The following is a 17,898-nucleotide window of genomic DNA, read 5'->3' on the forward strand; positions in this document are numbered from 1 at the left end:
TATCCCATCCAGCAAATTTTTCATAGTCATATTGCTTGGTTTCAAATCATTAAGATTAGATTTTCAGCTTCAATATATATTAACTATGTATACTTATCTCTCTATATAAAAGCCTAAGCAACCGGCCGACCAGCCGGTAGCTATGATGCACACTGACCACCAGGGGGCAGATGCTCAATGCAGGAACAGAAACCAGAGGCATGGAAACATGTTACAGACTGATGAATCTCAGAGAGAAGGGGGAAGGGGGGAGGGCAGGAAGAGATTAACCAAAGATCTTATATGCATACTAGAGGCCCGGTGCATGGTGCACTAGTGGGGGTCCCTCAACCTGGCCTGCGGGGATCAGGCCAAAGCCGGCCCAGTGCTGGATTCATGCACCGGTGGGGTTCCTTGGCCTGGACTGCAGGGATCAGGACAAAACTGGCTCTCTGACATCCCCCGAGGGGTCCTGGATTGTGAGAGGGCACAGGCCAGGCCGAGGGACCCCACTGGTGCATGAATCCGTGCACTAGGCCTCTAGTACAGTGGTTCTCAACCTGTGGGTCGCGACCCCTTTGGGGGTCGAATAACCCTTTAACAGGGATCGCCTAAGACCATCGGAAAACACATATATAATTACATATTGTTTTTTGTGATTAATCACTATGCTTTAATTATGTTCAATTTGTAACAATGAAATTGGGGGTCACCACAACATGAGGAACTATATTAAAGGGTCGCAGCATTAGGAAAGTTGAGAACCACTGCTCTAGTATATTATATATATTTACACCTAAATACCCACATGGTCTATTTTATATAAACATACATACGTATACCTTTGTGTACATATGTATATGGATAGGGAATGCATAAATAAATAGAGATCTACATACTAGTATGTGTCTATGTTTGAATTCAAACTGCTCAAGCTATCTGCAATATTAGGAAGATTCCCTGGTACCAGAATTATATAACAGTGGGAAACAGATTCTGAATGCAGGTATCCAGTCTTGTGTGAGACACAGGACAAGACATGCATTCCTCTGGACGTCTAACCCATAAATGGAAACTGTTGTCAGGATTAAGATAATTCCCTTAAAGGACAGATCTTTGCTTCACACATAATAGTCAGTGCTCATAAAGTATAACTAGTATTGGTGGTATGATTAAACATCTGTGGTTGCTCAGGAGGATCACAGTGACAGATTCATTTTCTTCTGGAAGTCAAACTGTATCTCTGCCAACCCTGATAATCTGACCCTGTGTTCTCCCTTGTCCTCTTAATTCATAAAATATGCTCAATGAGAACCTTAGCTAGGGAACTCCTATCCATCCTTAAAAAGTCACCTCAACTACCATTTCCTTAGGGAACCTTCCCTCATTCCTACATTAGGTCACATGACTTCGTTATTTATTTCATTAAACAATGTCTCCTTCCTTTATAACAGTTATGCCAGTTTATCTTTATTTACACAGTTGGGTGACTTTTTAAAAAGCATGTGGAATTTAATGAACAAACTGAACTACCAAGCAAAATAGAGGCAGGATCATAGTTAGAGAGCAGTCAGACAGCTTTGGTGGGGGGTTGGGGTTGGGGGTGGGGAGTGAGGGGGGAATTGAACAAAAAGGAAAAAAGAGAACTCATGGACATGGACAACAGTGTGAAAATTACAATGGGGAGAGGAGCGGGTGGAGGTGGAAGAGGACATAGAGAAGATAAATGGTGTTGGAATAAATAAATAAATCAAAGTAAATAATATAGTATAAACAATAAAATCAATTTTAAAAAAGTAATGTCTGTATTTCCCACTCTATCTGAACTCCATAGGGGCTTTTTGCATTGCCTCTTTTGCATTACATCCTCAGCACTGAAAGTAGGTAGCATTGCAGTAGGTTCTCAATAAATGCTTACTGAATGAATGCAAGACTCAGCCAAGTTCTATCTAGGTGTCAATCAATCCATTTATTTTCTCTTAAGAAGCAGAAAGAGGAAGAATTCACTCCTTGGAATATAAAAAATCCTGGGAGTTACCAAGGGACACAGAGTTGGAAAGTCTGGTACTTGTCTAAAAGGAGTCAAACAATCCAAGAAATTAAAGAGGTGTGGCTTTCCATACTTGGCTTGAGAAACATTTTAATGTTCCATCAAGGAGAAACCACAGGAAGAAATGAACGGTTAGAAGGCAGAGTTCTAGGTACCAAAGGGAAAGGAAGGAGAGGAATTTTGCACAGAAGAAGCATTTATTCAATTAAGTTTCATGAGATCTGGAAGGTGATAGCCAGCAGATTGTCCACGGAATGTATTTCAGTAACTCATCATATGTTTATTGTGTTCCTATTGTGTATCAAGCATGGTACCTGGTTTTGTGGATACAAGAGTAATCATTACAGACACGGGTCTAACTCTTATGGAATTTCTAGGTTAGCATGAAAGAAAAGTCTATAAACAAAAATTTATGTGATCAGTGCTCAGTAAGAACTACAGGTTGCTATAGTAACATCCTTGACTGGAAAATCAACACATAAGCATAATTTATTTTCTTCCAAGGAATTAATCAAAAGCATAGTATTTTATAATGTCTTAAAAAAAAAAAATTAAGCAACAGGAAGCCATGCTGATCTGTATCTGTTTTTGTTGCCTAATAGGAGTAAATTAATTTAAGAGACACACTATGCTGTTACTATGGTGTTGAACTCAGTGTGGGTTGAACTCAGTATGATGTTGCCCCCTTTACTTGCTCTATATGAAAAAAGAGGAGATTGAAAAACGAGAGGAGAAAAAATTTAGTTATAAAAACCACAGCATTGAAACACTATTCAGGTTGATGGAGTTGATTTAGATGAAATCTTAGAAAAGTTAAACTTTCAAGTTCATAGCACTCCTTTCATTTGTGAAACTTACACACAGAGAAATCTAAAAACATCAAAGAAAGGTCTATAATTCACCATTCAAAATAGTAATAAATCCTCTATTGCAATATTCACACCATTCAGTCTGTCAATATTAATTCACTGAGAACATGCTTTATGCCAAGCATTGTTTAAAACCCAGGGGGGGAAGTTCTTGTCCTTAGTAGAGACAAACATGCCTCCCCCAAACAATAAATGTAAAAAATTAATTTGATAAATTTGAGATGCAAATAATGGCTACAAGTAAGATTTAAAACACTGATATAGTATAGAATGACTAGGGTTTCTGTTTTAGCTAGAATGGCCAGGAAAATTCATATTGAGGAAATGGAATCTGTCAACACCCAAATGAGTAGGAACCTCTATTTAAAGATCTAGAAAAGAGTATTCTCAGAAGTCTTAAGAAACAGAATTTTCAAAAGGTCGGAGATGGGAAAAATTTAAATTATTCAAAAGATAAAAGGAAGCCAAAACTGGCTGAATATAGTGAACAAAGGGATGATATCAGAGAACTGTGCTAAGACCACATCTGGAAGAACAGTGGTTCTCAAAATGTCACCTGAGAATTTGGTAGGAATACAAACTTTTAGACCCTTCCACAGACCTCTGAGTCAGATACCCAAATTGGCGCCCAGAAATCTGTTTGAATAAACCCTCCATGGGAATCTCATACTTTCTAAAGTTAGAGGCCTTTTGAACACAACAATGATTCTCAACTCTAGATGCATATGAGAATTATCTGGAGCAGCATGTAATCTACTCATGCTGAGCCTTCCCCTGGACCAAATTAATGCATCTCTGGGGTTGGGGTATAGGCACCTATATATTTTTAACAGCTCTTTAGGTGATCATGATAAACAATGATTATTGGAACTACTGACATGAGAATCTTAAAAGTCATGGTAAGATTTTAATGGGAAGTGACTGAAGGCTTTAGAGAAAAGTTCACCAAGTTCAGAAAGTTCGCTTCAGCTTCTATGTAAGGACAAAAAGGGGCAAAAATGGACAACAACAACAAAACACACACACACATACATACACACACACACACACACACACACACACACAAAACAAACAAACAAACAACAACAAAAAAAAACAGGAGGTCACTGCAGTATCCAGGGAAGAAATGAGGGTTTGGACAAAAGTTGTAGCTTTGAAGATTTAATAAGTAGATTCAGAACATATTTTGTAGAAAAACCTCAAGACTTATTTATGGATTTTATGGGAGAGATGAGAAAAAGAAAAAAGAAAAATCTAGCATAAGCCTAGTTTTTTGGCCTGAGAAACAGTGCCCAGACTTATTTTTGGAGGAAATCATGCAGGGGTGGCTATGAAGGATTAATCTTCGGCCTAGTTATAATTGAGATGACTATTAGACATCCAAGTGGAAAAGCTGAGTAGGCAGCAGGATACCCTTAGAAGTCTGGAGCTGGGAGGAGTAGTCAGGGCCATACAGAGGCATCACTGTATAGATGGTATTTGAAGCCATAAAATTGGAAGAGATCATCTAGGTTGAAAGTGAATATACAGAAGAGGGTGGGCAAAGCATAGAACTGATGCATGGAGAGTACAGGGTTGGCTCATGGGAGCCCAAGAAGCATGATATCCCCAGGACAACTGAAGATCTCGAGGCCTCTGTGTTGTCCATGGCACAGCCCCACACAAGTTCTTGAAAGCAAAGCAATTCAGAAGCTTGAGAGAACCTCTTAGTGACTACTGGTTACTGAATAACTTACATGACTATCCACTTCTAAGTTCCACCTACCATCAGGAAATCTTTATATGAATGAAGAGAGGAATCTGAGAATCAGACACATTAAGTGGCATGTCCAATTTCACTGAGTTTCTGTATTCCACCGGAACTTGGCCTGGGGAGATGGCACTCACTGGGAGCTTCCAAGGAACATGTAGACTCCAGGCAAGGGAACCAAGAGAGGAAGCTGTAGTTGTACACAGTTAATCCAATCTGGGACTGACAGGTGCTGAGTCAAACTGGCTGGGATTATGACTGGGCAGTGGGCAAGGGCCAAGACAGTACTACATACCACAAAAAAAAAAAAAGCTGAAATTCCATACCAGAGACAGTTAGTCAGCTGGGAAAAACCAGTATCCAGTATCATTGCACACAAACATGAAACAGGCAGTAGAGTTATGGAGTGTATCACTGAGAACTTGTTAGAAATGTAACTAGAATCAGAAACTCTAGCAATCCATGTCCTCACAAGCTCTCCAGAAGATCCTGATGCCCACTAAGGTTTGAGGCCCCTTGGGGAGAACAATGAGTCTCAGCTTCAGTTGCATATTCTTCAAATGCAACATATGAAGAACTCTGCCAGGGAAATGGCTTCATCAACACAGCTGGCACTACATTCTTTTGGTGAGGTAACTTGGTACTTCCCTTACAGCATGTCCAAGGAACAGTCTCATACATATACACACACACAGCCATGTGCTGCTTAGCAACAGGGATACATTCTGAGAAATCCATAGTTAGGCAATTCGTTATTGTGTGAATATCATAGAAATATTATTATTATTGTTAATATCATAACATATATTATATATTATATATTATTGTGTGAACATCATTATATATAATCATATAGTAAGAAACATTAGAGCATGTTACTGTACAAAACAACATGAGATTAAATCAAGCACAAGAGAAAAAAGCATTCAATCAAGAGACTCAGTAAATATGAGATGTGTAAGGCTGCTGCTGTCCTAATAGGTCATACTGTTTTACAAAACTTATTTTATAAGTAGAAAGAGTACTCTCTAAAATAATAAAAAGTATTGTGTAGTAAATACATAAACCAGTAAAATAGTAATTATGATTATTAAGTATTATGGACTGTACTTAATTGTATGTGCTATACTTTTATATGACTGGCAGCACAGTAGGTTTGTGTACATCAGCACGGTCACAAACAGATGAGTACAGCATCACTAGGTCGTAGGAATTTTATAGCTCCATTATAATCTAATGGGACCACCATTCTCCATGGGGTCAGTCATTGACAAAAACCTCATTATACAATGCATAACTGTATACTTACATATGTATGTGTGTTTGTATATACTTTATATACATATACATATATTTCTCTTTACATGGTTATTTCCACATTTTATTAGAAGTTCCTCAGTGCCTTCATAAACACAGGACACATATACTTAGTGATTTAAAAATTAATTTTAAAATGTAGATAAAGCGTTATTAGAAAGTGACCACATCTCAAAGTTTGGAAAAGTAACACTCACCTATGCCATTCCCACTTCAGACTATGATTAATTAAATAATGGTCAGTGTAATGCTTTGATTTCTTCCTTGGGATCAAATGCACTGTCCACAAGGATAAATAAAACACCAACTTAGTTATAGAGTCATAGAAAGAACGTCAGTCCTAGGATCTCGGGAAGCTTATAGTTAATAATTTCCTAATTTTAGATTCCTGGGCCCATAAGAACCAGTGGAGGCAGTAATGAAGATCTGGAATGACTGTTACTGTGTCATATGCTGAAGAAATTGGTACAGGTCTATGAATAATTTAATCTCTTTATTGGAAAATATATGAACCAGCGTACAGGGAGAGTAATTTGTACTCATTGGGAACTTTGACCAGCAATTTTATGTTTTTTAATTATTAACAGCTAGTGTGAAATGATTAATTACTTAATAAGCATTTTATCTGGTTTACAAAATATTTCATAATATAAGGTCCAATAGGTGGAACAGAAAGAATCACTGATCTAATTCCAACCCCCAAGTTTTTAAATATGGGAAAGAGTAAGAAGGTAGTTCTATAAATACAGCCCAAATGTAAAGGCATCCTTATAAATTAATATACTTTTATTAACATTTTTCCAAGTGCAGTATATAAAATGGGGCCCCTCCCTGAAAACTGTAGATCAATGGTGAGGGTCTAGGACCAGCATAGCTTGGAGTCTCCCCTCATCATTATATCAAGTCTAAATGTGGTCCCATAGTTGAAGCCAAAGGTGACAATGCATGCAGCTGACCAAATAGAAACAGGTATCTCACAGGGACTTAATTTGATCTGAACCCACATCACTATGCTTAGTCCGCATTCTTGTCCTGGCAGCCAGTTAATACCATCCTCAGAGCCAGGTATGCACAATAAAGGACTATATGAAGCCAGGCAGGAAAGCATGAAATATTGGCACCCTCTAAGCAAGATCAAGTATCCTGCAAGCCCAAAGGAAGTATTGCCCCAAGATTCCAATCACTGTGTTAAAAGCATAGTGTTTCACAGATAATGCTAAATAAAACGTTTCCCACTGTGTTTGGTTGCTAACATTTGCAGAATCTCTCACTAAGTGCTGTTCTTCGTTTTCTCTTGGGCTTCACATGCTCAGACTGGGTCCTGCCATGTTCATATGACACCCAGGCATCTAATAGCACAGTCCTCTCAATCTATAAAGAACTTCCACTTAGGGACATCACCAGACAAAAGTAATCCTTCCAGAAATTTCATACATTTAAACTGGGGTTGGGAAGTCCTATCACTTAATTTTAAAAAAAAAAATCATCAAGACCACTTTGATAATGCCATTTAACTTCAAAAATGAATTTTCTGGTAGTTCAAGCTAGGGACCCACCATGCTCCCTTTATCTCTGTCTCATCTCAACTGTTTCCACAAAGTTATAGAAAATGCATACTCCTTGTAGTTGTTTTTTATTATTATTTAAAAAAACCTCTAGATTGAAAAAAAATGGATATAAGATAGCATATCAACCACCATCACCTAATGAAAGAGATATGAAATGAACAGTTGGGAAGACTATGAATAACAATATATACAAGCTAATGCCATAGAATTATTTTTTGCTCTTCCAAAAATGGCTCACTCTGAGATTCATAATTTAAAATATTTGATCAAATGTAAAGCCTGAGAGGAATGTTAAAATTGTGACTTACATCTGGTTAATTAAATTCTAGCCAGGCTATGGAATATATCACATTAATAAGGAAAATGTTTCCTAAAAATGAAGTAGTTTGCTGCATGGTACACTGAATGATCAAGTGTTCATTATGCAAAACCCAAGTATTATAATAACAACAGTAAGAGGGTAAGCATTATCACTATATCTTTGTCAACACTGAAGAATCTAATAGGTGGAAAAAAGTATTTTCACTTCATATTTCTAAGTAGAACCTCAGGAAGAACTTTCCATGCGGCAGAGATCTAGATAAATACGATGGAAAGTAGTGAGTTTCCCATCCTTAGAAGTCTTCAGAGCAGAGGTTGGAGACTCTGAGAGAAATATGACAAAGGAGCTCTATATCAGGTGGAGAAGATGATCTGAAAATTACAGGATTCACACCAAGGTATTCACTTCAGAGAAGACTTTTTCCACAAATTAGGTCACAGGCTAGATTAACTAACTGCAGTGTTTCTTACTTTGCAACCTTAATTATCATTATCAATCACAAAATCTTGAGGACCAATAACTACAGACAGAAAAAAGAGGGGTCTGTAGTAACAATCATTGATTTCCTAGGAGCCAGGTTGTGTGAAAGATGCATTAACATTCTTGGTAAGGCCTTGCTAAAACTGTCTGGTGTAGGTGCCTAGAGCTGAAACAAGGCTTCACTGCATTGTTCCTCAGAACTTCAAGGTCTTCTAAATCAACATGTAAACCCTGAAAACACAAATATCCCTCTTATCCCATCAATAAAATGCATGACACCTTCTATCTACATGTTCCACCGAAGGAAAAGGTGGAAGGTGACTGGCCATTAGCGATCAGGTTCTTCTCATAAAAAGCAGATGTTCAAATGTCAATATCTAAAGGTCAGTGCTGGAAAACCCTCTTTTCTAAGTCCATGATAAATAGCTACAGAGTTGTATCTATTTTTAGTATCAAACATTTCATTTACTAGATTGAGCTGTACTTACAATCACTGGTCAAATGTCCTCAATCCCAGGTATACTATCTCATAATAATTTTTTTAAATAGACTTCTTTAAAAAATGCCTCTACAGGTAGACTTTCTGAAAGAGGCATGACAAGACCATGTTTTTGAAGGGACCTGCCGGGAGCCAGTCCATCCTTGCTGTTTCAAAGGACCTGGCATATATGGCATACTGTTCTTAAAATGTTTGCTCACCTTCTTGGCACTATGTGTTTTAACCAAGGTCTCCTCTCTGAGAAAGGTTGTTTCCCCAGGTAGGGATTTTTCCCCTGAAGTCAGAGAGGGGATAAAACTCCTTAACTAAGTGCCAGGTGGGTAGTTAATCACTTTAACTACAAACAATCATGCTTAAGCTACATAATCTTTACTCCCTGGAATGGAGATAAGAAACGCCCTAACCTTTGTAATAGAGATTGATAGGATTGAATCAACTGGTATAAATACAGATGTAACAAGACAGCAAGACACAGAACTTAGAATACAGAGCTTAGAACACAGAACTAAGAAGACAGAACCTACTCAGAACCTACAGACAGAAGAACTTCGCTGGAGAGAGCATGGCAAAAGATCCTGGACTGAACCTGACTACAGAAATTGGCAAGAGAACCTGACTAGAACCTGGTGACTGAACCTGGCTGGAGAACCTGGACAGAACCTGGCTGGAGAACCTAGCGAGGGAACATGGCTACAGAACCTGGCTGGAGAACCTGGAGAACCTAGCAAGAGAACATGGACACAGAACCTAGCTGGAGATCCTAAGCAGAACCTCTCTGGAGATCCAGACCAGAACTTGGCTGGAGATCCTGGCTGGAGATCCTGGCTAGGCTGCTGATCAACTGAACGCTGTCTCCGTGTCCTTCCTTCTTCGCCGACTCCGTCCACACCTTTGGGGACCCCTGGACCTGCTGGTGTTGGACCCCGGCAGGGACCAAATCCCAAAGCAAAAGCCTTACAGCAAGGAAATCCTAAAGCTGCTTTCTTTCTGAGTTAATCAACAAAGACTTCATTTGGCCATGCCCAAAATCTAAAAAGCATAAAATGACTCCAGTATTAACCAACTGTGAATATCAGCTATTTTAGAAAAGAGGTTCTATTTGTGTTTCCCAAATTGTTAACCTTAATCTTCCAAGACCTCCTGCCCTAGCAGTCATGGTCACTGTTAGATGTGTGAGGAGTAGTCTGGAATGAGAACAGGACAGGAGGACGAGGAACCAGGACGAGGAACATCTCACATCTTGCTTTCTAACCAGGCCTTTCTTAAGGTTATCCATGTTACATATTATTTTATTAGATAACCACTAGTGATTTCATTGGATGGGAAAATTCCAAATGTGAAAAAAAAGTTGAAAACTTCTGTCCTAGAACAACACCCTTGATCAACTCATGAGGAAATCACTGAACTGGGTAACCCAAAGAAGCCATCACCAGTTAATTCTTCCACTCCAAACCAGTTTCCTCTAATGATAACCCAGGAGAACTAACAAGGCCATATTGTTCTAGCAAGCCTAGAAAAATTCCAGTTTCCTTATGTTTATGAAATACATGTCACAAATCCTACTAACCAAACAATCCTTTATTTTGGCAAATTTGTAGACCACAAAATATGATTGTGAGCTGCCACTACGGCCAGGGGAGATTTAATGGTGTTACAGAGAAAATGCCAGGGCTCCGTGGAGTAAAAAAAATCTATTTTCAGCTGGGATTCTCAGCCAGAAGTGTCTTCCCACTGAGAAGAGTGTGAAATGCCTGCCATCACCATGACTGTTGACCACTGGATGCTCACTTCAAAGATGTAGAAGCAGAGAGGTAAAGCATGTCAACCCCTCCAACCAAAAACCACCAGGAGCTCAACTGCAGTTGACAAGCGGGGTTTATTACAAATTGGATGGAGGGAGAATGCATACCAGAGGGAACCATTAACATCTCAGTAATAAAAAGTGTCAGAAAAAAAAAGCCATTTAACAGGATGTAGGCTTTTGTTGGGTGATTCGGGGAAGAGTCCAGAAGAGCAGGGCTTTGTTCTAGATTGGATGCTGTCAGAAAGCAGGGACAAGTCCATGACTGAGTATCTCAATAATTCTTACCTATAAGTGGGACACACAAGAGCAGGAATAAAGTTGTAACTGGTAAAGAATTAGCAGTCACTCATAAACAGTAATATTGGCAAAGGCTAGAAAAAGTCATGCTAGACAGGAACAGGCACTGTTCTTGGTCACACTAGGTGAGAATTGTTGTTGATTCTTTGTGCAGAAGACTTTGATGTTGATTTCAGAAATAAAAGAATCATATTTTAATTACTAAGCATGTCTAGATCACAGTCTAGAGACCAGGGATAGGGAACATTTTTTCTGCCAAAGGCTATTTGGATATTTATAACATCATTCATTGGCCATACTAACTTATAAACTTAAAAATTAGCCTGCTATATTTTATCAAACATTTAATTAACTCACCCCTAATGCCTTGGCAGGGCCAGACAAAATGATTTCATGGGCCTTATATGGCCTGAAGGCCGGATTGTCCCTACCCCTGTTCTAGACCATGGCTCTGGATATATTACTCAAATAATTTTTGTGCCCTCTTCAGTGTTAAAGTACCTTTCCTGTGATCGTTTTGCAGTTACCTGGAATAGGGAAACTACCTATTTTGGTCAAGTTTAGGATGTCCAGAGGGGTGAAAACAGGTAAAAGTCATTGCTTGCTTTTCAAACTATCTGTGGTGAAGAAACAGTTTCTTTTCTCCCCACTTGGTCTCATACTAATAATGTTGTAAATACAATAAAAACTAATTACTAGAAAAAATAAAGTAAAATAAATAAGACACAAAACTCCAGCCCCATTTTTTATTAGAACCAACACAAATGTAATAACTGCCAAATTGCTATAAAAGTTTCTATATATTGTCTCACTTTCTTCATTTATCCTGTCACAAACATTCAAAGAGGAATTAACCCCTATCCTCCTCAAACTATTTCAAAAAATTCAAGAGGAAGAAAGACTTCCAAGCCCTTTTTATGAGGCCGGTATTATCCTAATTCCAAAACCAGATAAAGACACTACAAAATAAAAAAAAATTACAGGGCAATATCTCCAAAGAACATAGATGCTAAAATCCTCAAAAAAATATTTGGATCCAGCAACACATTAAGAAGATCATACACCATGATCAAGTGAGATTTATTCCAGAGATGCAAAGCTGGTACAGTATTCACAAATCAATAAATGTGATTCATCACATAAATAAAATGAAGGCTAAAAATCACATGATCATATCAATAGATGCAGAAAAACATTCGACAAAATACAGCACCTGTTTATGATAAAAACTCTCAGCAAAGAGGAAATAGACTATACCTCAACATACAAACTTACAACCAATATCACACTCAATGGGCAAAAACTAAAAGTGTTTCACTTAAGATAAGGAACACAACAGGGATGTCCGCCTTCACAGTCTCATTCAATATAGTACTGGAAATCCTAGCCACGGTGATCAGGCAAGAAGAAAAAATAAAAGGCATCAAAATTAGAAAGAAATAAGTAAAACTGCCATTATTCACAAATGACATGATATTGTTCATAGAAAACCCTAAATACTCCACCAAAAAACTTCTAGATTTAATAAATGACTTTGGCAAAGGATACAAAATTATCATCCAGAAATCAATGCCATTTTTATACACCAATAATGGACTCTCAGAAAGAGAAACTAAACTAATAATCCCAATGACCATTGCAACAACAACAAAAATAATATACCTGGGAATAAACTTAACCAAGAAAAACCATAGGACATTGAAAAAGGAAAGACAGGAGGATACAAATAAGTGAAGCATATACCGTGTTCATGGATTGGAAGAATTAACATCATTCAAATGTCCATACTACCCAAAGCAATCCCTATTAAAATACCAATGGCATATTTCACAGATATAGAACATTCCAAAAATTTAGATGGAACCAAAAAGACCCCAAATAGCCACAGCAATCTTGAGAAAGAACAGCAAAGTTGGAGGGATCACAATACCAGATATCAAACTATACTATAAAGCCATTTAAATCAAAATAGCCTGGTACTGACAGAAGAACAGGCATATAGACCAATGGAACAGAACAGAGAACCCAGAAATCAATCCATGCCAATATGGTCAATTAATATTTGACAAAGGAGGCAAAAGCATACAATAGAGTACAATAGTCTCATCAATAAATGGTGCTGGGAAAATTGGACAGGTACATGCAAAAAAAAAGAAACTAGACCACAAACTTACACCATACACAAGAATAAACTCAAAATGGATAAAAAGACTTAAATGTAAGTCGCAAAACTATAAAAGTCTCGAAACATGTCACATAGCAATATTTTCACCAATACATCTCCTAGGGTAAGAAAAACAAAGAAAAGAAAAAAAAATGGGACTACAAACTAAAAAGCATCAAACTAAAAAGCATCTGCACAACAAAAAAGCCACCAACAAAATGAAAAGGGAACCCACTGGATGGGAGAACACATTCACCAATGGTATATCAGATAAGGAATTAATTTCCAAAATATACAAAAAAGTCAAACAACTCAACACCAGGAAGGCAAACAATCGAATTTAAAAATGACCAAAGAAGACAGGCAGATGGCCAACAGACATATGAAAAAATGTTCAATATCACTAATCATCAGAGAGATGCAAATTAAAGTTACATCGAAGTGTCACCTCACACCTGCCAGAATGGTTGCCATCAATAAATCAACAAACAACAAGTGCTGATAAGGATGTGGAGAAAAGGGAACTCTAGTACACTGCTGTTGAGAATGCAGACTGGTGCAGTCACTGTGGACAATATGGAGTTTCTTCAAAAAATTAAAATGGAATTGCCTTATGATCCAGCATTCCCTCTTCTGGGATTATATCCTAAAAATCTCAAAACACCAATTAGAAAGAATACATGTATCCCTATGTTCATAGAGCATTATTTATAATAGCTAAGATCTAGAAACAGCCCAAGTGCCCATCAATAAATGAGTAGATAAAAAAGCTGTGGTATATTTACACCATGGAATACTGTGTGGCTGTAAAAAAAAAAGTGTTTTATGCTAAGGAAAATAAGCCAGTTAGAGAAAAACAAATATCACATGATCTCACTTATATGTGGAATCTAATGAACAAAATAAACTGACAAACAAAATAGGTCCAGAGGCACGGATGCATGGAAAAGACTGAGAGATCTCAGAGGGCTGGGAGCAGGAAGGGATGGGAAGAGATTAACCAAAAACATATATGCACATATGCATAGCCCATGGACACAGACAATAGTGTGGGGAAGGCCTGGGGAGGGGTGGGGGCTTGGTGTTAGGGGGGCAAAGTGGAGGTAAGTGGGGGACAACTGTAATACTATCAACAATAAATAAAAAACAAAATAACTAACTAAATCAATAAAATAAATTAGGTAAAAATTTTTAAATGCTGAATTAAATTTTATACTCAATATAATTTAGTTATAACTATTATAAAATACCTTTTATAAAACTTATTTTCATTTTATAGCTTAGCAGTACTAATTCAAGCTCTCTCTGTGAGTACTTTAAACTTCAATGACTTAGCTAATTCAGGTCTATTCAGCCTTCATGAAGAATAAGAAGAATTTGAAAGATTCCTCATGTCTTTAAACCCCAGAACATGGTCCAACCCCAAATATGAGGGTATGGATCCTAAACTAATGGGATCCAACTTGGAGACTCAGACCTGCCACACACATTCTATTCAGTTCTTTCGTGCTTTTAAAATTCTACAGAACATCATGAGGTAGTATAAGACTGAAAACTAAAGCCTAAAACAATGAACTCACCAAAATTTGATAAAACATGGTATCCTAAATCCTTTGGGTGGATCTTAGGCATAGAGAGGATATTGCACAGTATTCATGGTACTGGTGGAGGACCAAGATGGAATAATTATAAGCAGGAATGTAAGGAATATTTTGAGAACTCTTAGAAGCAGTGGCAAAACAAAGGGAATAGCTCTGAACTCCCAAGAAACAGCAGCCTGGCAACCATAGAAAGGAAAAATGGTTGCTCTTTTTTAAACAAAGACTTGGAGTCAACTGTGGATAGAAAAGGCATAAACATTGACACTCTTTTCAAATAACAACTGGGGATACAACACAAATAAAAATATTTCACATCTGCAGAGTGTACAAAGAGGGGTCAGTTACTATTGGATACAACCATAAAACTAAAGAGCAATATATGGGTATTTTACTTCAAGATAAAGGAAAAAATGAATCAAAGCTACCATACAGAAACTACTACATCTTGTGTTCATAAAATGCTATTTGAACAAATTGTGACATTCAGATCTGCTCATTTCCCATTTTAGCATTCTGTGGGGAAGTGAAAAAATGCTTTCAAAATACTTTAAGAAAATATCCAAAGTTTCCACATAAGAAGTGTAATACTATCATTTTGGAGGAATCTATGTTTCTTTAGAAAGTTTTCAGAATGCTTTGAAAGAAATAAGGAAATAAAATTCCCCAATGTAACACAAGTGAAGACATAAGCAAAAAATATTAAAATAGCTGTCTTTTGTTTCTTGGAATAATGTCTTCATGTCAAAATTGAGCCAAAGCACACATCTTTGACAGTAAAATGTGTTCTACTGCTTCCTCCTGAATTTAAAGTATTATAATGAGGCTTCCTTTCCACCTCTACTTTCCAAACCATGCTGGAGCCATGGTACACTCCCAAACACCTACAAACATACACACACAAGAGGGAATGAGTCTTACCAGACCATCACAGTTGTTAATGGCAACAGAGGTTCCCGGAATGTCCATGATGTCACCAACGTAAGCACAGTTGGTCTGCAAAGGCTCCGTTTTCCAGATTCTTTCAGAAGCACTTCCTGGTTGACGATCATTAACAGGGTCGGTTATATTCCCAGGCGCCGGAGATATTTCTTGCCATTCCACAACAGCCCCAGGAGCTATGAGCCGAGGGTTGGGTTTTAGTCGCAGATGAAAATCTCTTCCAAATGCCGTGATATTAAAGAACAATTGCTCAGAGTTGGGAGACACGTCCCTTGTTGACCTCTTTTTGTGATTTGCAGAAAGAATATGAGAGAGATAGTGTCCTTCTAGATTTGTGCTGACTGGAGTCACCAGCTCATACTCTTTGTGTCTCTTTATTGGTGAATCTGTGGAGTGAGAAATACAATTGTAGGACCCTGTGCAACAACACAGGAGGACAGAACATAGACATAAAGTGCCCAACTCACAAGACTGCACTCTCACGCATAATGAGTATATTTCTGAATCATCTCATACGTATTACATTTTGATAACTCAAATTATTTCTCAAATGCCCCTAGGTAACTCTGGGTTCAACAAATATTTTTTTTATTTTTAAAAAAGTTTATTATACTGCAAATATGCATCTCATTTATATATTTAAGAAGACCGTAAGTCTCCATTAACTATACCTGGCTTGCTTATAATCAAGACACATTTCCAGTTATTTTTGCTTAACTGACACCTGCTACAAACTTTTAACAAAGTTTCTGTTATGTAGAAATTTTTTTCAACATTTTTTCCTATAAGAATAGAATTTATACTAGTTACAATAGCTATTCTATGTTGCATATACCATGACATGTAATTTATACACTGTAGTACATACACATTTCTTCCATCATAACAACTCTAACAATCATACTTCACAGATGAGGAAACTGAGAATCAGGGTATATGTCCAAGTCAAATAACTGTGAAGCTCAGATATGGATCCAACTGCTTCTCCAAAGCCCATATCGTCATTCTACAACATCATGTCATGTCCCATAAATCACAGAACATTTTCAGGAAATGAGGAAATAGGTAAAAAAGAAGAAATAATGATCTATAAGTTGAATACGCAGATATTAGTCAAGAGCAAATGGCATTGTCATTTTGCACAGTATTCCTTACGTGGGACAGACACATGAGTATGAAAGCGTATTTGGGGTCCACCTGACAACATGGGTGGCCACTTACATGTTAAACTGAATTTCAAAATTAGAACTTAATTTCCCTAGTTTAACCAATGTGAATATTGTGTCTGCTAAAATGCAAGCATCCTTGGGAAAGATAACACACTGAATGAACCATTTATCCCTTTATAGAAATGGCTTTGAAGGCAGAAGACAGTGGATACTGAAGGAAAGGAGGGGGTAACAATGAAAAAAGAAGCCCAGCCAGTATGGCTCAGTGGTTGAACATTGACCTATGTGACCTATGAAAAAGGAGGTCAAGGTTAGATTCCTGGTCAGGGCATATATATGCCCAGGTTCTGGGCTTGATCCCCACTAGGGGACGTGAAGGCAGCCAATCAAGTATTCTTTCTCATCATTGATGTTTGTATCCCTTCCTCTCTGAAATCAATAAAAATATATTTTTTAAAAAGAATAAAGAAAAAAAAAAGAATGAAAAGAGAAAGCGTGGAAAGGGAAACTTGAGAACATAGAGTTCCCCACTTTCAGGATTCTAATCTAAGACTAGTCCTGTACTGTGTTAAAGTACCTTAGAAAATTATATGATCCACAAATACTGTTCACTTATAGGAAATGTGTGTATGTCATTCAATAGAGTTTGAGACCTATAAATGAACCTACAATCTATGCTCTTAAGTATCCTTATAGAATCACTATGTTTGCTGCCGGCGACCAATTCCAGCATGTCATAATTTCAAGAGTTTCATCAAAAGGTTGATGAGAACAAATTGATTAACTACATGTGTTGAGTCATACATGTAGTCACCTGTTGGAAATGGCTAAAGGCATTTCCCCAAACCTGAATAGGAAACTGACTATGGCTGCCAGACAGTTAAAGGGCATCTTAATCTACATGTTATTGCCTCCTACTGGCCAAACACCTGAACAGCCGTAGGCTAATTCCCCCAAACTGACAATGCTTCTGTACCCTTTGAAACCTTACCCTTTGAAGTGTATTATCTCCACCTTGCCTTTGGACAAATTGTGTCAATAAAAGCAAGGGTCCTAGACAAGGAGGGAGTCTTCAGTTCCTTTAGCTGAA

At 37.6% G+C, this 17,898-nt stretch overlaps 1 protein-coding gene across 1 annotated transcript in view; it reads right to left on the reverse strand.

The window, feature by feature from the left end:
- The window catches only part of ADAMTS3 (ADAM metallopeptidase with thrombospondin type 1 motif 3), a 217,969-nt gene extending 201,333 nt beyond the window's left edge, over positions 1-16,636 (reverse strand). The window contains exons 1-2 of the mRNA XM_036334451.1: positions 16,594-16,636; positions 15,619-16,055 (exon numbers count right to left, since the gene is read on the reverse strand). Of these exons, the coding sequence (XP_036190344.1) occupies positions 15,619-16,055; positions 16,594-16,636 (480 nt within the window). The remainder of the gene's footprint in view (positions 1-15,618; positions 16,056-16,593) is intronic.
- Between the last annotated feature and the right edge of the window lie 1,262 nt (positions 16,637-17,898).

Source organism: Myotis myotis, unplaced genomic scaffold (genome assembly GCF_014108235.1).
Source record: "Myotis myotis isolate mMyoMyo1 unplaced genomic scaffold, mMyoMyo1.p scaffold_m19_p_1, whole genome shotgun sequence".
Taxonomy (NCBI): Eukaryota; Metazoa; Chordata; class Mammalia; order Chiroptera; family Vespertilionidae; genus Myotis; species Myotis myotis.